General features: G+C 36.4%; 1 protein-coding gene and 1 pseudogene across 2 annotated transcripts; both read right to left on the bottom strand.

Moving 5' to 3' along the window:
* Window positions 1-1,733: 1,733 nt before the first annotated feature.
* Window positions 1,734-23,936, bottom strand: LOC147934658 (uncharacterized). Its single transcript, XM_087476472.1, has 6 exons — window positions 23,459-23,936; window positions 23,199-23,336; window positions 22,966-23,090; window positions 22,726-22,864; window positions 22,277-22,627; window positions 1,734-2,198 (listed from the first exon to the last, which is right to left on the bottom strand). The coding sequence occupies exons 1-6, from the start codon at window positions 23,522-23,524 to the stop codon at window positions 1,998-2,000; spliced, it is 1,020 nt and encodes a 339-aa protein (XP_087332598.1). The 5' UTR covers window positions 23,525-23,936; the 3' UTR covers window positions 1,734-1,997.
* Window positions 3,173-10,685, bottom strand: LOC104724545 (disease resistance protein RML1A-like; annotated as a pseudogene). Its single transcript, XR_015573112.1, has 4 exons — window positions 10,081-10,685; window positions 5,613-6,720; window positions 5,223-5,504; window positions 3,173-5,137 (listed from the first exon to the last, which is right to left on the bottom strand). The product of XR_015573112.1 is annotated as a disease resistance protein RML1A-like (transcript).
* Window positions 23,937-24,075: the final 139 nt, after the last annotated feature.

The raw sequence follows: 24,075 nt of genomic DNA, 5'->3' as shown, positions 1-24,075 counted from the left end.
TCTAATATAATTCTTCCTTGAATACATTATGGGGGGTGTATTGAAACTATGATTTTGGAGGATTTGATGGGACTTAAGAAATTTGGAATTCTGATAGATTTTAGGGGATTTGATATGATTTATGGTAAAATTCTTTCAAATCTCAACTAAAACCATGAGATTTGGATTTCTGTATTTTTAACTAAACAAATCCTCTAAAATCCTACAGAATCCCAAAAATTTATTAAATTCCAAATTCACGTGGATTTTAAAGTAGATTTTTAAATCATTAGTTCAATAACAGTGGATTTCATGAGACTTTTTAAAATCCATGATTGAATAACATAGGATTTGTAAATTTTACACAAATCACTTAAAATGTCAAGTTGAATATACCCCCTATGTGTTTTTACTCTCATCAAATTTATCATGGTATCAGAGCAAAGATTTTTGATGTGGTTTATGGTTCCACGACGTTGGAGTCTTTCTTTCTTTTTGTTCTAGTTGTGAGTTGGTAATGAGATTTATCCAAACTCCATCGACTATTTAAAAAAAAAAAAAAAGCTGGTATTTTATTTTCACACACACGTGAGTGTGTCTTGTGTGGCCATGATTTGGCTGGTGGTGGTGACTATGAATATTAACCAAGACTTATGGTTGTGTTCGGCCTGTTGGCCAAGTAAAAAAAATAAAAAAAAATAATGGTGTTTGTCTCTTGTATAAGAGATTTGGGCATAATAGCACATGTCTGTGCTATTTTACGTATCGTCATGTGATTTCTTTGTTTTACTTCGACGGAGTCACGACGATGACTTCGACGGATACGATGCTGATCCGGCGATGATAAATTCGAATTCGACCATGACTACACAAGTTTTTTCATGAACAAGAAGTTCGAAAAATGATCCAAACTTGTGTTTTTTTTAAATCGATGGAGATTGACTCTATGGCTGAGTATAAATGCCACGAAGATGACTCTACGGCCGAGTATAAACATCGGGTATAAACATCGATGACCTAGCGGCTGGGTATTGTAGCCGCATTGAACCCTACGACCGGGTATAAATGTCGATGATGACCTGACGGCCGGGTATAAAGCCGTTATTTTGAAGATTTGTCCAATCTCATCCGTGTTACCACGTATGAGCTTGTCGGGGGTATTGGGATATGGAGAGGATATGGAGAACCGGAAATCGACCGAGATCGACGGTCGAGATGACAAACCCAAGAATATGTAAATTATGAAGATTGAGAAGAATCTAGAAGATATAGTTTATGAATTTTTACATTTATCTAAATATATTATTTACATTTATCATTATCTTAGTTTAGGAAACTCATCTTTAAGAGAATGTATCTTGTACAATTATAATTATGAGAGTCTAATATAATTCTTCCTTAAACACATTATGTGTCTTTACTCTCATCAAATCTATCAGAATTCCGTTTTGTTGATGTGACAAGTCACCACCAAAGTATAAAGAGATGCTGCGTTTGAAATTTTGGAGGCTTCTCTGAAGTCAATGCCAAATAGTTTATCTGGTTAACAACCACACCTTCTTTATTTCTTAGATAACAAGTTACATGAAAAAGTGATTTGTCCTTAGATTGGCAAAAGCAGGAGGCACGCCTTAAATCTTGAGGAAGCACTCCTTGGGCAGAAGATGGCTATGGAGTTATATATCACATTAAATTGACATTAGAGTTAGTTCAAAATGTTAAACATCATTAAGGATACTTACAAGTATATTATGGGTTTTAAACATTACTTCCTAATCAACATATACTTCACCTTATGAAATCTCTTAGATACATCATTATATGAATCGAAATTTAACATACTAAGATGTTTAATAGCTTGTCAGTGTCTCCGGATTTGTAGCTTAAATAAAAGATATACAACCAAGCCACAGAGTACATATTAAGATGTTTATGATGATAGTGAAACTAGATAAGAGAAGAAGGTTTTGGAAAATATTCTTGATCATCGTCTAGGTACTTGAGACTGAATTTGCTTCTCATTTTGCTACTAGGAAGGATAGAGCAAGTGCGGCTCCTACAACGCCTCCTGCAGCGGCTGCCGCAGCTGCTATAACCATAGCGGTTATTTGGAGGCCGCCATTTCCACGGGAGAGTCTCCTCGAAATCAGTTTGCAAGGCTTGTCAGCTTCTTTGTAAAGAAAAGAATTGGCTACTCCTTCAGTGATGGCATTTTCGTTCTACAGGCATAGATAGCAGGTGAGGTCAGATCTATGAAGATACACCTCAACCACAAAATCATTTAACACAGTCAATATCTGCAACTCCTTGTTAGGACACTCATGTCCCTTATACAATTTGCCCTGGCACTTGAAACAAATACTTCGCCTGCGCATATCATCCAATTCGGCACTAGTTCTATGCCTTTGAGGACGCAGAGAAGCTGGTGGAGTGCCCCTCTCCACTGTCGGTTTCTCCATGGGTTTATTGCCTTCCGCAAACGTGGATTTTGCGTTCCAACTATTCAATGGAGTGGGAACATAAAACCTAGCCGCAGGCACCAACTGCTTCTGAGCTTCCACCACCTTAGGTAGCCCCCGTTGCATAACAGTCCTCAAAGTACTTGACTCCATCGAAAAAGCCACAGCAATCAACTCAGGTAAATCATGCGGTTTCATCATATACACCAATTCCTACATTTCTGGTCTTAAACCATTTAGAAAAATACCCTCCAACTTCACATCATCCAAACCAGAAACCTGAGCAGACAGATCCTCAAATTTCCTCACATAATCCGCCACAAAACCCTCCTGTTTGATGCAGAACATGCTCTGACCAGGAATGAACACTAGCACATCACTAGCTCAATTCAACATAAACTCTCATATGCAAGATCTTTCACAATCTCATATGCAAGATCTCATATGCAAGATCTTTCACACAATTCAACATAAACTCTCTAAACAATGAGAAAACGCTTATATACTAAATTGAAATCCCAATCCAGATATTTTTAGAGACTAAAAATATCTTCTTATTCCTTCTATTAGCCTAACGGCATAATATTCAAACTTGCTCACGGGCCTCCTCGTATGCCACTTCACACGCGCGTGCCTTATAACGTCTCACATACACCTTTCTTAGCTTATCACTCTCTAACGAGTGTTTGAGCGTTTCCATAGCTATAAGATATACTAACCCAAGACTTGGAAACTGATGAAAACTCCATCAACTTAGGGGTCTAGCTTATAAATGCCACACTCTATCAACAATGACAAAGCGTAAAGACAAGAGATACATACTTTACAGAATTTTTAAGAGGTGTCACTCATTCAGATTCACAAACTCACAAAGGTTTTGCAAGACGAAACAGATTTTGTAAATCCCAGTTACTCTCCATATCTACTAATACACATTCGTTTTCATTTAGGGACTTGAGCGAGGGTGGAAGAGTCGGAGTTGTCATGAGTTTTGAGCAACCGTCGTTTACTGGTTTTGATGTTTTCAATCTGAGGGAACTTCAAACCTTTGCTTCATAGTCTCCATCTCCATCTCCATCTGTGTGGTGATTGTTGTCTCTTCTAGTTTCGTAACAATCCACTTCCAGTTTCGTAACAGTCCATGGCCAAACACGTCACCATGATATATAAACAGATGTTCTGACAGAAAAGACAAAGGGAGGGATGGAAACTCGCAGCTATCAACTGTAACACCTCCTTTGCTTCTTATACTTCTTATATCGGCTGCTAAAGTACCTAAACCTTTTTAAGACCGCAAGTCCACCCTTGGCCCACCTGGTCTCATGGCCTGCAGGAGTCCTAATACACATTCGTTTGCATTTAGGGACTTGAGCGAGGGTAGAAGAGTCGGAGTTGTCACCAGTTCCGGGCAACATTCGTTTACTGGTTTTGATGTTTTCAATTTGAGAGAAATTGAAACCTTCTGCTTCATAGTCTCCATCTCCATATCCATCTGTGTGGTGATTGTTGTTGCCTCCAGTTTCGTAATAATCAACTTGGCTGCTACTCTCAGTTTCAAGGATGTCCAATTCCCTGCTGCTGCTACCCTCAGCTTCCTCTGTCATGATCTGTACACCACACTCAATAATCTTGTCCCACTCGTACTTGTGGTTGAACTCAAATGTAATCTCTCTCATAGTCATATCCACTTCGCTCATAGTCACATCCACTTCATGGCAATTGCTTCGTTGGCGGAACAAGTCACCATGACATATAACCAGATGTTTTGACTTAAAAGACAGTCTTGTGGACCATTTCATATTGTTGACTGTAACACCTCCTTTGCTTCTTATACTACAACTTATAGCTTCATAATTGTAGTCCGCAACTGGCGAAATGAGAAAGCAAGCCTTAAACCTTGAGGAAGCAGAGACAGTACCCGGAGCCAGAGGGATGGTTATGGATCTCCCTGTATCTTTGTGAGTGAACTCTGCAGGGATTTTTTGACCTGATAAGCATACATAATCGTAAATTGATTTTTGTATGATTCTTCTTCTTGATTCTTCCTCCAGTTTCAAACAGTTGTTGAATCTGAGTCTCTTGGTTGGGTTATGCAAAGAGAAGCTTACTCTCTTGAGTGATACACAATCTTTTGCATCTAGGCTATGGAGGGAGGGGGGAAGACCCGGAATTAACTCGAGTTTTCTGCATCTATCGATGTTAAGCCATGATAGACGAGTGAGACCTATGACGCAATATGGAATACTCTCAATATCACTGCCACTTAGAACTAGTGAAGTTATACAAAGTGGTAAATGTGTCAAACTCTTGAGGTTTCTGCTGGAAATGTTAAGGTGCTCGAGACGAGAAAAATATTCAACAAATGATGGAGGGACATCTTCTATCTCTGTATCATTGATATTGAGAATCTTGATGTTTTTGGAGATATCTGGAAAACTTCTCAACCGTGAGCAATGACTCATTTGGAGTCTCTCAAGAGATGCTAAGTTGATGTTGGTGGGAATAACTTGCAGCATAGAGCAGAATTCAACATTTAGAATCTCCAGTTTTTGTAGATTCTTAATAGAAGAGGGAAGCTCCACCAAACTTGAGCAGGCCTCAAGTATCAATCTCTCGAAATTAGTAGCATTTGAAAGATTTGGGATTTCTTTCAATCTACGGGATCGGTTTAGATCTATGATCTTGAGATTAGGAAGGGGCTGCATGTTAAAAGACAACAAATGAGAAATATCTTATTTAGTCGTCTGAATCATTATAGAAGCACAAGAAATATCAAATACCAACCTGGATTCCTCCCCACAGCTTCTCGAGATCACTAAATGGCATATGAATTTCGACGAGACGTTCCGGCTGAAATGTTGGAGGAAGATTTTTTCTCGGATAATGAGTCCAATGTAGTAACCTAAGACGAGGTAAAGACTCCACATCTTCTGGTATTTGCAAAGTACCTTTGCCATAGATTCTTAGGAAACGGAGATTAGGCATTCCTTTAAAAGCCCCCTTACTTACAGAAACCTCTCCGATCTTGGATGTATCAAATGATACACCTTTGACAGATCCAGTACCCTACCAAATATTGCAAAATAAGACTGATGAAATTGTTATCACTAAACATAAGTAGGCAATTAATATTACGGAATATATATAATTATATATGTAAGAAGTTAAACTTACTGTTTCGCTTACGAGTACATCACGAATCTCTTCCGCCTCTGTTAAAAATTGACGTCTCCCGGGCTCGTCAGACTGTTCAATAACTATTTCTTTACCCAATTGTTGTAGTAGATGGTGCATTACTATATGGTCATAGGTAGATATATGCACGAGAGATTTATTGGCTAGGGTCTCTAACCCATTTCCAACATCCAAGTTACTATCAGAAAGCACAGATATCACATGACCAACGACTCCATAGTTGAAGAAGCATGCAATGTGAAGAAACAGAGATTGGTTTTTCTTCGTCAATCTGTTATATCCCACTTTTAACACGTTCTCAATTTTTCCATCAAGACTAGCTTCGATCCTTGATAATTGAAGTACCCAGTCTTCCATGCTCTCCTCACGCAAAGATGAACCCACGACACAAAGGCCTAATGGAAGATTACCGCAAAGCTCAGCTACATATTTGGCAACCTCTTCAAAACCATCTGGTACAGAGCTTTGTTTAAAAGCAGAGAGACATAAGATCTCAAGTGCTTCTTCCTCGGATGGAAAATCCACATGGTAGATATCCTTAATCTTGTGTGCCTTCAAAATCTGCTTATCTTCTGTGGTAATGATGATCCGACTTCCGTCACCGAACCAAGAAAGATCCCCAGCCAAGGCCTCTAATTGCTCCAGATCATCTACATCATCAAGAATGATGAGCACTCTTTGATCGTGTAGCCGGTCTTTTATTGCGCTTAAATTATCTGTCTTTATATTATCTTGGCTCAAAATCTTAGACAGAAGGTGCTGTTGCAGAGACTTCTTGGATTCAGGGCCATCAACAGCCATTATGTTCGTAGAACCTTCCTTGCGGTTCTCCATCATATATTTAAGTATAAATCTGCTAGAGAGTTGTTCATATAAAGCTCCAGCAATAGTAGTCTTACCAATCCCTGCAGGACCGCAAATCCCAATCATCTTTGCCTCATTACTTTCCAAGCATAACAAAGAGTTCAATTTTGTCAAGTGAGCTTCCATCCCCACCATCCCCTCAAAATCCCTTGAAGGTGTAGTACGATTCAGTTTGTTTGAAACATCTGCAGCAATCTTTTGGATCATCTCTGTTTCATTAGCCCTAATAAAAGCAAAACAAAATGGCGTTGGTGGGTCTAAATTACAAAAGAAAATTGAAGCATTGTTTTAAGAAAAATAAAGGAAATGAGACATTTTTAAGAATATACTAAATTTTTAAAAAAATTTGAAAATTATACTTAATCCTACTATCCTACTATATTAATTGAGAAGTACAAATATGAAACTAACCTTAGAATGTGTAAAAAATTACATTCAATTGCCATTAGAAAAAATTAATTAAACATAATTAACTAATTTAAATAAATATAATTAATTAAAAATAAAAACACTCACAGATCAAAGATTAAAAAATCTAAAAAAATCTAAAAATATATTTTCTCTCTCTAATAAATTATGGACGAAATTACTAATTTTTTTAAAAAAAAATAAGTAAACCAATCAGAATTTTAAATACTAAGATTTTATATCCAAGTATACAATACAATTAACTAAATTCAAAAATTTTGTTAAGATTTCAAAATATGATTCTCCTATCATGTTTATTTTATTTCATTTACAAATTGTTTGGAATTTTCATATAATACTTATAATTAATAAAATGCATATTTTTTTCTGCATATGTTGTGATTTGAATTTTTTAAAACGAAGATATATTACTCAATGTATGAAAATGTGTGTTTTAATTTCCACATTGGCGGGTTGGTAAAACTAAATTTCTATAGATGATAAATTAATAATTTTTATTTGCTCACAATTATAATATTAAAATTACTATTTTATATTTCAACAAAAAATGATGCAAATACAACAAATAAACAATATAAACTGTAATAATACGTTAAAAATAAAATAATATAATTTTCTAAAATAATTAGTATTCAAATAGACTAATAGATTTACAAAAAAAATAAAAATAAATATTATCTCAAACAAAATAATTTAAAAAATTATTATTATTTTATATTTATTTTTAAAAATGTTGACCCGTGCTTTAAGCACGGGATATATCCTAGTATTATAGTTATTTGAAAACTACACATTTTGAAATGAAAATGGACAGATATACCCTTTTTATTAAAAGTTATTTTAACAATTAAATAAAAATAATAAAAACAATAAAACAAAATTTTAAAATTTAAAGTAATTCAAATTTAAAAATAAATTACTTTTTAAAATTGTTAAATTCGGAATAAATTATTAATAAATATAAATTATAACAAAAATGTATTTATTGTATTTTACATAATGATTACATAAATCAATTTTTTATCTTAAAATTTTGAATAAAGAAAAAGAATTTAAATATTTTTGTTGAATTTAAAATAAATAATTCAAAATTATACAATTTTTAATATATATATATATTTGTAATGTCGACTTTTTGAACAATCGTTTTGTTTTTTACTTCTGTTAACTTAATTATCTTTGTCATCAACTTATATTAAAACTATTGACTTATGTTATGGCTAGTGGATTTATAACATAGTCGATTTTTTTAACTGTTGACTTATTTTTTATTCATCCATTTATATTTTTTTGATTTGTTTATTTATTTTTGACTTATTACATTTTACATTGATTTATTAATAAGGTCGATATTTTGAATGGTTGATTTAAGTTTAATTTTTGTCGACTTATTTATTTTTCCATCGATATATTTTAAAATTCTCGACTTTTTTTTGTTTGATTGTTTTTTTACATAGTCGACTTTTGATGATGTTGACTTATTTGTTTTTTTGTTGACTTATATTTTTTTCTCGTCGATTTGTTTGGTCTTAGTAGACTTATTTCATTTTACGTTGACTTATTAATAAGTTTAACTTTTTGAACTGTCGACTTATATTTTATTCCTACTGATTTATGTTTTTTCTTTGTTGACTTATATTAAAAAAAGTCGACTTATTTTTTTATGAATTGATTTGTTACATAGTCGATTTTTTTGAACTGTTGATTTATTTTCTAAAAGCTCACAATATTTGATTATTTTATTAAACTTAATAATTTTTAAAATAAATTAAAATTATGTAACTTATACTCAAATTTTCAGTAACATATTAATATACTCCCTCCGTTTCAAAATATAAGATGTCTTAGAGAAATTTTTTGTTTCATAATATAAGATGTTTTCAAGTTTCTATGCATCTTTTAGATTAATTTAGTATTTTATATTATGCAGTATTATTTCTGATTCGTTGAACTTGTTAAAAGTAAAGGCTTCTTTAATCTACGTGTTTTATTTAGAACATCATATATGTTGAAACGGAGGGAGTATCAAAATATATATTTATTTTTCAAAAAAATTTATTGATTGAAAAAATTAAAGAATTATTAGTGAATTATATATATATATATATATATTTAAAACTATTATTATCTGAAATTTTACTAATCATAAATCCAAAAGAATAATTTTAATTAATTTTATTTTATTTTTATATAATAAATTTTTGAAATTAAATTACTAAATCATACCAGATATTTTAATTATTACTTAAGGGCATATTTTATTTATTTTATCTGAATTATTATCTTTTAGTTATTAAATAATATTATATATAATAAATTAATTCATCATTTTCTAAAAAAAATTAACAAAATTTCGAAGTTTAGGCCCTGCTTAAAAATGTGGCCGCCGAGACCGATTAATTGCCGATTATACGCTTGGCGGAGGGTAACCGCCGCGATTTTATCCTATGCGGCAAACAAATCGGAAATTTTCAAATAATTCAGTTTTTCACGTTTTTTAAGTTCGAAATATGTTTTTCTTTGTAGATCTATGATGTTGGGACTAAATCTACAAGTAAAAAAATAGAAACCGCATAGAAAAAGAAAAAAAAAAAGAAGCGGCACTGATTAGGTTTACAGGTCGCAAACACACAGGGAAGAAGACAGGGATATATTTATTATTTTGTTTATAATTAAGTATAATTGTAAGAAAATAGATAAAAAATATACTACCGCGTCGAACCATGGTACATAGAGTTTAGTTTACACCATAAACCACTAGACTACGCTACAACTTGGGTTAACAGTCACAAATTTACCATATTATACATATATCTACATAAAATACCTAAAACTAGTTCTCGATTAATCCTCGCGTAATCTCCGCTTAATTGATTAGACGCTAGGCACTGCCTCACCGCCTGATCAGCGCCTAGCGATTTTTAAAACTCCAGGCAATGTTTTTAGAAATAATTTTGTCTAATGAATTAATTTAGTTATATTGTATTTATTTTTAATTTTTAATTATGGACAAAATAGTTATTTTATGCAATATATAAACTATATTTCAAAGACTTCAAAAAAATTAGTATAGATTTTCAAATTTCCTACTAAAATTAAGGTATGTATTCAAATTTTTTCTAAAGGAAAAGCAATAAAATTCATTCCGACATACCAATGAAGATAGTGTTCCCCTTCTATGTTTGCGACATCAGTCAAAGCATTCTTCCAACTCTGTTCACCTCCTCGGTTCTACCTAGGCAAGTCTTGTCGAAAGCCCTCCCGAAGTCTCCCCTCTGTTTCCGAACATCAGAGGGATCAACTTGGTAAAAAATCGTCATCACAATCTGCTTCTGATCTTCTTTGCACTTGAAGATCTCAACCAGTTCATCTAAACACCAGCTTGAAGAAGCGTAATTCTTCGAGAGCAACACGATCGAGACTCTGGATTCTCTAATCGCTTGTACTAGCTCAGGTGCGATCGTGTGGCCTCTCTCGATCTTCTGATCATCGAAAGTCGTGATACCTTTGTTTGCAAAGTGATTGCGTAAATGACTGAGAAACCCTTTACGGACATCTGGACCGTGGAAGCTTGGAAAGACATCGTATCTCCTTATGTGAGTCAAACAAGATGAAGAAGCCATGACAGAGATTAAAAAAAAAATGTGCTTGAAGTTTAGGAAAGTGTTTTTGGAATGGTTTTTAAAAGAAAGTATGATTGGGAATGCAAGAGTTCGTGTGGCTTATGTAATGAACTAATGAAGCAAAACGCGTTGAAGGAGAAGAGAAATTTCGAAGAAAGTTGAATGTTAACTGGTACTTGCCAGTGGACCCTTAAAAAAAACATTAAAGATAAGGAGACGACGAAGTAGTTGACGACTCATTTGAAGCATGTTTCATTATTAGTCGTCGAGGACCAGTGGCCCCTTTTTTTTTTTTTTTTTTTTTAAAGCTTTTGTCATTTTCCGGTGAAATGAGCAGAGAGATGAAGTAGTTAGCAGTAGCTAGCAGAGAGTCAAGTTGGAAGAAGACGACTAATCAGGAAGATTCAAATTAGGGGGTTCTGTTCTCAACCAGATACCAATTATTTGTAAATTTGGTTTGAAAGTAAACGGGCCGGGGTCTTTTAATTCTTTTCTAAATAAATAATAATATCGAATTGACCATCAAGAACCAAACTTACTTTGCAAAGTTTGCAAACGCTTTGTAGTACTAGTTTAGGTTTTTAACAAGAAAAAAAATTCTTGTTTTTGGATGTGTAGTTTAGGTTTTATTCCTGCCAATGTTTTTCTGTTGTTGTGACTTACGTGTTACGCTATCGTTTGGCTTCCTCAGTTTTTTTTTTTTTAGTTTCTAGTCCTTATTGGTTTGGTGGTTGCTGCTACTACTCTCAGTTTCATAAACCATCTATGGTGGTTCCTTGTTAAATTACACTGGAAGCAAACAGGTTTGGATAATCAGTGTAATAAACACAAGACAATAACTAACCCTAATGTACAATGTTGCTTGCATTTAATAATCTTGTTCTCATTGTCCCAGTAAATGAACTCGAAACAGAACCCCTCGGCCCTTGCTCATGGTCACATCCACTTTGTAACATATCTTTTGTTGATGAAACAAGTCACCAACAAATAATATAAATAGATGTTCTGCTAGGTGCACATCTGATTAAAGACATGCAAGATTACTCTCCTTGATTATATTCCTCCAGTAGTCCAGTTTCACACAATTGCAGCAAATAACATCAATGATTCACACTTGCTTGAAACGAAGCACTACAAACAATCGAAATGTGACACAGATCAGTTTTCATTATTCTCTCTCCACCTGACGACTTTTCAAGTCTCATTCCTGTAAATCAAACATTTGCAAAGACAGTAGGAATGACATTGGCTTTGATTGCTAAGAGCTGACTCCATGACTCGATTAATTTTTTTCCTCAGTTTCATCATCTTCAAAATCTCTGAAATTATCCGTTTGCAGAAATGATAATTTTTTTCATTCGACGATATGACTTCTGCACAACTAACTAGCTCTGGAATTTCGGTTAGTCTGGTTACGAATTTCAAAACCGGAAATAACCAAAATTTTATTTTTCTAAAGGGTGTATCTGACTTATGTTGGTTGACTAATCTCATTCTGGTAAATATTGATTTTGACATAAATTTATTTGATAGTTAAAATAGTATATTTGAAAAATATTTACGTCATAGTTGAGGTATAAAAAGTAAAAACTATACGTACTTTTAAAATTGTTTAAATTTGGCCATTTAATTTAGCCAACCGGTCCTTGTGTTGTTCGTTTCACAGTTTAGTTTTTTTTTTTTTTTTTTTTTTTTTTTTTTTTTTTTTTTTTTAACTTTGAAAATTGATGTCTAAAATTTTAATTTTCAAGTAAAAACTTAAAGTATATGGATCTATACGATACATTCTTAAGAAACTAATTGGCTAAATTTTTAAAATAATAATTATCTTTAATTTAATTTAATATTATTTAGTTTAAATTTATTATAGTTTTAATTTAGTTTTAAATTAGGTTAATTTAGTTTATTTTTTTTGTATTTGTTTTATTATATATTTAATACTATTATTTATTTTATTATTAATTTTTATTTTTCTTTTTTGTAGTCGCTAAGTTGTTTGTTTATTAGTTTTGAATTGCTTTAAATAAATAAAAAAATATAACACAGTCTGGTAGTATGGAAACCACAATTGATTATGTGGAAGATAAAATTAGAAATGAATTAGAGGAAAGCAAAATTAGTCATATATAAGATAGAACTAGTAGTAAACCAAAGGAAATCAAAATTGATCCTCTATAGTGCATATCATAAGTTACTAGAAACAAAGACGCATGAGACAATACATCATGTATGTGAAGATAATTCTAAATACATCTTGAGGTACCATGGGTTATGGTTTAGATGTCGCTGACAGTTTCATTTATGTCTGCCTACATCTATGGGAATGCACTCTAAGTGATTTAATCAGTTTGCGTTCAACTAGACTAATCAAGAAAATATATTTATATGAGAATCAAAAACACTTTTTGAAGAAGTTTAATGAAAACAATAAGTTGTAGTAAAGTACTAGTCCTTGAAAACTCCTTTGTTGTTTAATCAGAAACATAGTTGCTAGTGTTGCAAATTTGCACGACTATAGGATTGTTCACTGAAATATAAACCCAAATCGTTTTCTCATTATTTCCAAGGGGAACTTCTTGAAGTTTTCCCATACTCAAAAGTTTTGCAATAATCTCTTTCCCTTGATAATATTTTTTTTATCATATTACATCATTATATTAGTCATTAGACACACATCCAAATATACAAAGTCATCGTTATCCATAACATCAAAACCAAACTTGCGAGAAATAATATATTATACGGGATTCCAAAGAACAAGGACTATTATATGGTGTGATTTTTGTATGCTCAAATGAGCGATCCTTGACATTTCAGGGTTTGCCTCAAAATTCTATTTAAGGATGTCTAAAATGCTCTTTAGTCGTCTCATTCTGATATACTATATAAATTGCAAAATAAAATTGAATTTTTGATTGGTTATGTTTTCCAGCATTTATATATACAAAAAGGGTTTTGGATACAAACAAATGTCCTGACAGATCTTATGGAAAGTTGAGTTGAGGGCAAGAACAATAGATGAGTGTTAATAATTATAGCAAAGAAATTTATAACAAAAGAAGTGTTAAAAATTGTATAAATTTATATACTCAAGACTCATTAAAAATGGCCACTTTAGGCTTGAACAAGGAGAAGCTTTTAATTAAAAACCTTTCACAATCCCTAAATGATTTTGAGGTTCTACAAAATCAGATCACTCCATGAATGCAAGTTCAAGATCAACTCTAGGCCAAGAACAGTAGTTCAAGGCTAACTATAGACTTATATAAAGAGTTTAATATACCATTTTTTTTAACTTTCTTTTTCTGAAATACCATTTCTGGAAGCTTCTATACGCATATACAGTAAAACCTCTATAAATTAATAATGTTGGGACCATGAAAATCTATTAATTTGTAGAGATTTTAATTTTTCGATAAATTAATAATTATTACTTTATAGAGAGACTTTCCTAATTTGGTAAAAAAATATTAAAAATAAGATTCAATCGTTATAACTAATATTTTATAAATTCAATTACAAGGAAAATAACAATTATCATGTTTTGAAGATAGCACTTAAAAATTTTTATATAATAAAAAAATATTAAAAATGAACTCTAGTAAAAATTAATGTATATATATACATATATTTAGATAATTTTATATAATTATTAATTTATATTATTGATGGGACTATATATTTATAAAGAATTTTTAAAAAAAATATTATCTTATTATATTATTGAATAGTGTCTAAAATTACACTAGTCTTAACTTGAGACAAATTTTTTTATTAATTTATAGGTATTATTAATATATCGAGTATTGATTTATAAAGGTTTTACAGTACCATTCCTCTTTTTTGAATGACCAAAATGCCCCAATTACACTTCTCCATAAACCAAAGCGACACGACCTGCACCCATTGGCCATTGGAAACCACATCACGCCACTTTCAAAGTAAAATAAAACATTTAACATTTACTACTTTGCCAAATAACATTAAAAAAAACATAGTCATTTGTAAAACCACATCGTCGTTTAACCTCTTTGAAATTCTCGCTATAATTTCTGATCCATCGTTTATTCAAGTTTGTCCACATGATTGACTTTACTTGTACACCATTTTTAAGGTTCATGGCAAACCTCACACCATTATCCTAGGATTGCTTTTTTTCTTGGTTGTACCTAGTGATGTTAAATGGGACTACCCTGCCTATTTAGACCCTGTCCATTTAAACTTTATCCGTTTTAGACCCGTTTATATCCTGCCCGTTTATACCCTGCCCGTTTAGATCATGTACCCCTTTAGACTTTGCCCATTTATTTGACCCGTTTAGACCCGTTTAGATGGATTTTTTTTTGCTTTGTCATTCTCAGAGTCCAAGAACTTTTCAACAGCGCTCCTACGCAGCTCAACACAGCTCGTTTCCAAAAGCTCTAAACTCTTTGTGCTACTCTTGTCAACACTGTTTGCTCCTGTACAAATCAAACAGCAAAATTAACACACAAAAAAAATCACTAAACAACTCTTAATTACTCTAAACTGAATCCAAAATCACAAAGATATGGTAACACTAACTAAGTATAAGAAGAGGTTCATTTAAAATTAAGCACTAGTACTACTCGCAGAGATAGCGGTCTTTTTACTGTCAATTTATTAAGACATCATGACCATGAGCTAAACTTTGATGGTATCACATAAAAGATGGTGGACCACTTCTTTCATGCGTTTTGCCTTTTTATGCTCACAACAGAAGGCACTGCTCCAAGAACCTGGAACTGATTGGACCATATGTTTGGACTTAGTTTTTGTCTCTGGAGAATCAGTGCCGCGTCAAAATTCCCTATCTCCTACCAAGGAGAAAGAAAATAATGTTAAGCGTCATATTCATGTAAACAAGAACCTTCATGAATCTACATTCATGTAAACAAGAACCTTAAGGAATCTTCCTAGGATAGCTTGATTCACATAAGCTTCTAACGCTGACGCAATCTACATTCTAACCAGAATCAGTTTGCGTTCACTCTGCTAAATGTAACTTGCAGCTCACACGTTGTTCTTATCAAAAAATAGTGTATCGTTCGTCCCTGGAAAAAAAGTCTTCAAACTCAGATAATACATCTCTTTAGAATATTGACAAATCAATGAAGCCTATACAATGTATTGGGATATGCTTTGTCACAAACTCAGAAAGGTTTTGCAAAACAAAACAGATTTTGTGAATCCCAATTAATTTCCATATCTCCTAATACATGAAGTTACTTTTCTTGATTCCTCTAGCTAGTTTCAAACAATTTACAAATCAGACCAAGCTTCCTGAAGCAACTCCAAAAATCTGTGTGTTTAGTGTTATCTACATCCTCAACTTTAGACACCTCAAACACTTTTGTAGCAGATGTTGCCTACATCTTTAGGTTCACAATCTGAATAGTCATCATATCCATCTTTCAAAGATCAGTACACCACATTCAATAATCTTGTGGTTATCTGAGGCAGGTGAATTCAAACAGAATCTCACTTGTATTCACATCCACTTCAGGGCTTCCGTTTTGTTGCTGTGACAAGTCACCACCAAAGTATAAAGAGATGCTGCGTTTGAAATTACGGAGGCAATTCTCTGAAGTCAATGCCAAATAGTTTATCTGGTTAACGACCACACCTTCTTTGTTTCTTAGATAACAAGTTACATGAAGAAGTGCATTGTCCTCGATTGGCAAAAGCAGGAAGGCACGCCTTAAATCTTGAGGAAGCACTCCTTGGGCAGAAGATGGTTATGGAATTAAATATTACATGAAATATTGACATTAGAGTTAGTTCAAAATATTATACATCATTAAGGATACTTATAAGTAGATTATGGGTTTTAAATATTACTTCCTAATCAACATACACATCACCTTATGAAAATCTCTTAGATATACTTTATATATGAAATCAAGAGAGCCAATTCTTGAGCATCGTCTAGGTACTTAGAGACTGAATTTGCCAATTCTCATTTTGCTACTGGGAATGATAGAGCAAGTGCGGCTCCTACAACGCCTCCTGCAGCGGCTGTCGCAACTGCTATAACAATAGCGGTTATTTGGAGGCCGCCATTTCCGCGGGAGAGTCTCCTCAAGATCAGTTTGTAGGACTTGTCAGCTTCTTTGTAAAGAAAAAAATTGGCTACTCCTTCAGTGATGGCATTTTCGTTCTACAGGCATAATAGATAGCAGGTGAGGTCAGATATGAAGATACGGGTGACATTACTAGTTATACCTTACAAGAGTTTAAGAAAGGCATTAATTATTGTGACAGGAATATTCCTTCATGACTCATTTTATGCTTTTATGCTTTGCTGTAACAGATACATTAAAATGTAATCTGGTTCAAGTTGGTTTAATTGTTCTTTGGTCCGGTTTGTGGTCCAGAGTGACACTATGTAAGGCATTTGTTGCCATTTCAGGAAAACCTAATAAATGAGTGTTGTCTTTTATCCCTCTTATCTCTCTCTCTCTCTTCCATCATCATTTGCGGCGCTTAAGCTTGTTTCCATCATGAATCCAGTCCTTTGAGGTGATCCTTCTCATCATTTGATCATCTTTCAGTTCTGTTTTCACTATTCTTATAACTCACGGTGAGTTCCTAGAGTGGGTTTTACCTTGTGGCTAATTTACTGTTCCATTGGTATCAGAGCTTACTGATCTTTGGACCGACGCAACCATGGCTGACGCTACTCGTTTCCAAACTCTGAGCAAGCAGATCGATGACCAAAAGCAGACGACCGACGAGATTAAAACCCAAATCGCAGATATGGTGAAATCTCAGGTGGATTTGATCAAGTCTCAGTCTTCCCTAGAGTCTATGGTGAAAAAGCTGGTGATGCAAAACTCTGGGCAGTCAAGGGAGCTAACGAATCTCCGATGACGAGCTCCGGTGAGTTAACTGGGTCTTCACAATAACTGCGACCACCGGATCCGCCAGATCTATCGAACAAGTGTCTCACATCTTCTGGCAAACGGCCTATGGGAACAGACCGCGCACCTCCTCAACAAATGGCCCCAAATGGTTTGTCCACACGGTTAACCAAGGTTGGTTTTCCGATCTTTAACGGAAGCGCGTTGAGAGACTGGGTTTACCGATGCGAACAGTTCTTTCTTTTGGACCACACCCCAGCCGAAGGAAAGGTTCAGCTAGCCTCCATCTACATGGAAGGTAAAGCGATGCAGTGGCTACAAAACTACTTAAACAACCGTTTTGGTGTCTTCCCATCATGGTCCGACTTTATCATGGCTCTATCCAAGCATTTTGCGGAGGCAAATGATGACCCGTTATCCGCCTTGGTAAGCATAAAGCAGGCTGGAGACTCAGTGGAGGACTTTCTAGAGAAGTTCGAGGATGCTCTGACCCGGTTGACTCTGCCGGACCAACATGCTTTGAGCATCTTCCTAACCAACCTCAACCCTCAGCTCGCTCTACATGTCCGCCAGTTCGAGGTAACCACTGTACCTGATGCTGCTCGGTTAGCTAAGCTCCATGAATCTTACCTATCCGTTAGCCAACACAAACAAAACCGAGCTCCCTTCAATCCATATCCCAAACAGAGCACCCCAAACCACTCAAAAAACCCAAACACCTCTCCCATATTACCTCTACCTGAAAACACTACCCCCAAACACTCACCCTACAGACCAAACACCTTTCCCAAACAACCAGATTAAATCCCGCGGAAATACACTTATCCTGAAATGCAAGAAAGAAGAGCCCACGGGCTATGTATGTTTTGTGATGAACCATACTCCCCAGGTCATCACCTAAAACATAAGAAATCACAAATCTTTGTGATAGAGGTTGAAGATGATGAGTGTCAGGAGGAAGAGGAGCTCATCACAAACCACCACGATGAACAAGCTGAGGAGATAGCTGAACCAGGACCAGTCATTTCCGTGAATGCGTTGAAAGGTACTGCACATTTCACTTGTATGATTATGAATGGTCATTATGGAAAAAGGAAGCTGCATATGCTGATAGATCCTGGAAGCACACACAATTTCCTCAGTCGGGCGGTCGCGAATGAAGTAGGATGCCTTTTGGAACCTACTAGGCCACTTACCGTGATCTCGGCTCTTGGTGGATCGATAATCTCCAAGAACAAATGCTCAGCTTTCTCGTGGAAGTTGCAAGGGTACACCTTCACCACAGAGGTCAGACCAATACCTCTAGACTGCTATGATCTAGTCCTTGGGGTTCAGTGGTTGGTTACTCTCGGACCTATTCTATGGGACTTCTTGAATCTGCGAATGGAGTTCAACTTGAGTGGGGTTAAGCACGTACTAGGAGGGACCAAGGTGAACTACAAGGAGGTTAAAGGGGGAAATTTGAACAAGATAATGGATCAGACTTCACAGATTGCCCTCCTGCAGGTTCAGTTGGTATCAGAATCTCCTGATCAACCTTCATTGCAGCCCGAAGCACTCCTCTCACATATTGCCACCCACCAATCAAACATGTCGGAGGACCCCTCTTTACAGTACCTGCTAGGTTCATTTCAAGACATCTTCGAGGAACCCTCTGAGCTACCTCCATTTCGAGAAGGGTTTGTTCACCAAATACCTCTATCAGCCGGTTCAAACCCAGTGAATCTCAGACCTTATCGTTACTCATCTTTACAAAAGGATGTTATTGATAAGATGGTAAAGGATATGATCTCTCAAGGAATCATACAGAGCAGCACAAGCCCCTATGCCTCTCCAATCGTATTGGTCAAGAAAAAGGACGGCACCTGGCACTTATGTATGGACTACCGCAGCCTCAACAAGCAGACAATTAAGGACAAGTATCCTATTCCACTGCTAGAGGACCTACTGGATGAGTTGGGAGGAGCCAAATACTTCTCCAAGCTGGACTTGCGAGCCGGTTTCCACCAGATCAGAATGTCCCCTGATGATGTGTACAAAACTGCATTTAAAACGCACGCAGGCCATTATGAATATCTTGTGATGTCATTCGGCCTCACAAATTCCCCCTGCACGTTCCAAGGCTTGATGAACCACACCTTTCAAGAGGTTATCCGGAAGTTCCTGTTAGTGTTCTTCGATGATATACTGATCTATAGACCTACCTGGGAACTGCATCTCCATCACTTGCAGCAGGTTTTCTTGATCTTGAGGGGTCAACAACTTTACTTAAAGCCATCAAAGTGCACGTTTGGTGCAACCATCATAGAGTATCTAGGACATTTCATATCGAGTGAGGGCGTGAGCACAGATCCTGGTAAGATTAAAGTGATAGAGCAATGGCCAACCCCGACGAATCAGAAACAGTTGAGGAGCTTCTTGGGTCTGGCAAACTACTATCGTCGCTTTATAAAGGGGTATGGAGTTATCACCAGAGCACTCACCAACCTGCTCAGGAGGGATGGGTTCCTTTGGAGTGAAGATGCTGACAAAGCCTTTCAAAATCTGAAAAAGGCCTTGACCACTTCACCGGTTCTGGCTCTTCCAGATTTCGAAAAGGATTTTGTTGTCGAAACTGACGCCTCTAACGTGGGTATTGGGGCGGTCCTTATGCAGGATAACCACCCAATATGTTTCATCAGCCGAGCACTGGGACCAAGACATCAAGCTTTGTCAGTTTACGAGAAGGAATTGCTTGCTGTTGTTCATGCGGTTCAAGTTTGGAATGCCTACCTTGCTCACCGTCCATTCATCATAAAAACGGACCAAAACAGCCTCAAGTTCCTCATGGACCAAAAGGTAACAACTCCATTCCAACACATGTGGCTCTATAAGTTGATGGGTTACACATTCGAGATTTAGTATAAGGCAGGAAAAGAAAACCACGCAGTTGATGCTCTGTCTCGTGTAACGGGGCTCAACTATTGCATATCACTCTATCCCAAGCACACGATGGTTTTTATGACTCTCTGATGCTCCTCTGGCAAACTGATACTCACCTAAGGAAGCTGATCTCTGAAATCAAGGTCAAACCATCATCTCACCCCAACTATACCTTCATAAACAACGATTTAAGGCGCAAGGAAAAGCTTGTGGTTGGTAATGACCCTGAGGTAAAGATGAAAATCTTCAGATGGTTGCACAATTCAGCTATAGGAGGGCATTCGGGCAGAGATGCAACACTGCACAGAGTGAAATCTTTGTTCTACTGGCCAAGAATGAGCCTCGAGGTCCAAAACTATGTACGAAACTGCAACATATGTCAGCGAAACAAGTATGACAACGCAGCTAAACCCGGCTTACTGAACCCTCTACCAATCCCTAAAGGTGTCTGGGAATCGGTTAGTCTGGACTTTGTGGAGGGCTTACCCCCCCCCCCCCTCTTCTAGCAAGCATTGCATACTGGTAGTGGTGGACAGGTTGAGCAAGAACACCCATTTCCTTCCCATGTCTCATCCATATACAGCCTTGGACGGTTATCAAGTGTACTTGGATCAGGTATTTAAGCTTCATGGGATGCCTAAGGATATCACCAGCGACAGAGATCCCACTTTCCTGAGCGAAGTGTGGCGAGAGATGTTCAGAGTCCATGGCACAGACCTGCAATTCTCCACGTCGTACCATCCTCAAACCGACGGCCAAACAGAGATTACCAACAAAACACTGGAAACCTACCTTCGTTGTATGATCTCTGAGGCTCCTCAAACGTGGAGCAAGTGGCTCCCCCTGGCTGAATGGTGGTACAACACCACTTACCACACAACAATCCGCTCAACCCCATTTGAGATAGTGTACGGGCAACCACCGCCAATTCACCTCCCATACCTCTCGGGTGAAAGCTCATCTGTTGTGGTTGATCGTACCCTACAGAAACATGAGGAAGTGCTGAACATGCTAAAGTTTCACTTGCTCAGGGCACAGAACAGAATGAAACAGACAGCAGATTCTCAGCGGTCTGACAGAGAGTTTAAGCTGGGGGATTTTGTGTACCTGAAACTGCAACCAACCGCCAGAACTCCTTGAAGGCGAAGAATGTCCCTCACAAGCTGTCCCCGCGGTTCTACGGTCCTTTCAAGGTCATCGATAAAGTCGGCTCAGTCGCTTATAAGCTAAAGTTATCCTCTCAATCCGCTTATCCACGATGTCTTCCATGTTAGCCAGCTGAAGCTTTGTCCAAATCCTCCAACCGATGCACCAGTATTACCACAATACTTGCTGGACATTGGAAACGCTAAGGAACCCGAGGCTATCTTAGACAAGAAAATGATCAAGTACCAGAACAAAGCAGTCACTAAGGTTCTTGTCCACTGGAAAGGTTCAACGCCCGAAGCTGCTACATGGGAGTTCTACCAAGACTTCATAAACAAGTATCCAACATTTGATCCTTGAGGACAAGGATGCTGTGAAGAAGGGAGTATTGTGACATGAATATTCCTTCATGACTTATTTTATGCTTTTATGCTTTTATGCTTTGTTGTAACGGATATATTAAAATGTAATCTGGTTCAAGTTGGTTTAATTGTTCTTTGGTACCGGTTTGTGGTCTAGAGTGACACTATGTAAGGCACTTGTTGCCATTTCAGGAAAACCTAATAAATGAGTGTTGTGTTTTATCCCTCTTATCTCTCTCTCTCTCTTCCATCATCATTTACGGCGCTTAAGCTTGCTTCCATCACTGAATCCAGTCTTTTGAGGTGATCCTTCTCATCATTTGATCATCTTTCAGTTCTGTTTTCACTATTCTTAGAACTCACGGTGAGTACCTAGAGTGGGTTTTACCTTGTGGCTAATTTACTGTTTCAATTACCTTTATCCTCAAGTTATGTATAACATCATTGACAGTGAGAGTATCACTCGGTGATGATAATAGTTTGAGGGAATGATCCTTCCATTCATCTGCAAGCTTTTTAAGAAGAGCAACACTAGCTTCTATGTTCTTTTTATAGAGAATATCCCACTGCTTGAAGCAATCAACGTTTTCAGTCACACACCTGAAAGCGATTGTTGTAGCTTCCTTGGCAAGAAAAGGATTTCCTGTAACTACACCATCTCCAAATAATTTGAAGGAAAGAGTGAATATCTGTTTCACTGTGTTTCTTCCTGGTGCAAACGCTACATCCTTCAACAAGGGGTAAACTGTCCCAAACCTCTCTGTTTCCTGTGCGCACCATGCATGCTTGTGATCAGAATCGACAATCGCATCAAGGTGTTTGTTTTGTTTATATAAACTCCAATACTACTACTACTACTATTTACCTCTACTCTAGCGGATGACGCAGGGAATGTAAGCCGCATCAAGATCTCAAATGAATAAGGTGGAATCATCAGCTGATCTCTCTTCCTAACATCAGCTTCTTTTAGAAGTATGGTCCGAGCGTCTGGCTCTGACAAAATGCTGATTTAAAAAGAAAAACAAAATCAGATGGTTGTTACATTACATAGAGCAGAAGAGGGAGGGAGAGGGAGATGAAAAGAGAAGAAAAAAACTGGACTCACATCTCAACAAATCGGAGGATGAGATCCACTGACTGAGGGCTGTAGCCCTTGTTATTATCGGCTAGTGGTAACAAGTTATTCGCCCATGAATACAAGCCAGCAGATAAATCACCTTTGAAGTAAGCCTGTCACCATTGTACAGTTGAAGGAAAAATTAACAAAAAAACACAAATTTCAGACACACTCGTACGTGGTCCTCCTATCCTAGCTAGTTTACAAAAATTAAAAATAACCTGAGCCATCATCCAAACAAAAACCGGAAGCTTGTCCTCGCCATGATACCTAGGTCTGTCCCTCAGCATGGGCAAAAGATAAGTCAAAGCAAGAGGTTTACTACGCAACATGATCGCTAAAGCAACAAATGATGCCACCTACAAGTAGAAAACAATGGAGTACGTATAAGAGAAACTAAAGGGTAACCGAGTGAGTGAATACAACACTACACCGGCCGTACCATTCATGTCATTCAATCACAGAAAACAAAATAAACCACCTGAGAAGAACAAGTAGTAGTATGTGCAGCCCAATCAATGAGAAGTAGGCGATCAATCGCCCACATAACGAAAGTACAGTGTTTATTAGTTTGAAGTTGGTTGATCCAAGCGCCTGATGTTTCGTAGACATATTTAGGAATAAGAGATGATGAGACATCATGGGACCAAGGAAATTCCTTGAACACGTTCAACCATTGTGATGATACTTGGGGGAATGCTTTCTCGAGGTGAAAGTAAAAACTCCATAAAGCGGCATCCGGCACAGCCTGATAACCCAAACCAAGGACAAACAAGGACTAAATAAAATTGAAATTTTGATTTTTATTTTTGTGGGGTTTAGGGTTATCGATTTTAAAAAACCAATATGTACCACCGAGCAGAGAAAAGAAATTTCACATTACGTTTCCTTTGGCGAGGAAAGCCGCAAGATCTGAGGGAACGATCTTTGCCGCAGCTTCGGACAAAGACACTAACGCCTTTTTGGTTTCCTCCGCCACAGCTTCGGGACAAGAAGACACTAACACCGCCTCCTCCTCCGCCTTCGGATTAGATTTGATCGGAGAATCCATTAATTAGGTTTTCTCGCTTGACCGGGTCGCTTAAACACACAACAATT

This window comes from Camelina sativa, chromosome 11 (assembly GCF_030686135.1).
Source record: "Camelina sativa cultivar CO46 ecotype springtype chromosome 11, ASM3068613v1".
Lineage (NCBI taxonomy): Eukaryota > Viridiplantae > Streptophyta > Magnoliopsida > Brassicales > Brassicaceae > Camelina > Camelina sativa.
The sequence above is the reverse complement of the archived record's forward strand: the minus strand, read 5'-3'. Positions and strand labels throughout refer to the sequence as shown.

Coding starts and splice junctions, on each gene's coding strand:
- LOC147934658 (XM_087476472.1), bottom strand. CDS start 23,524: ATGTGGGCGATTGATCGCCTACTTCTCATTGATTGGGCTGCACATACT. Junction 23,337..23,458: donor CTACTACTTGTTCTTCTCAG/GTGGTTTATTTT, acceptor TTCTACTTGTAG/GTGGCATCATTTGTTGCTTT. Junction 22,628..22,725: donor CGTCATCCGCTAGAGTAGAG/GTAAATAGTAGT, acceptor TGGTGCGCACAG/GAAACAGAGAGGTTTGGGAC.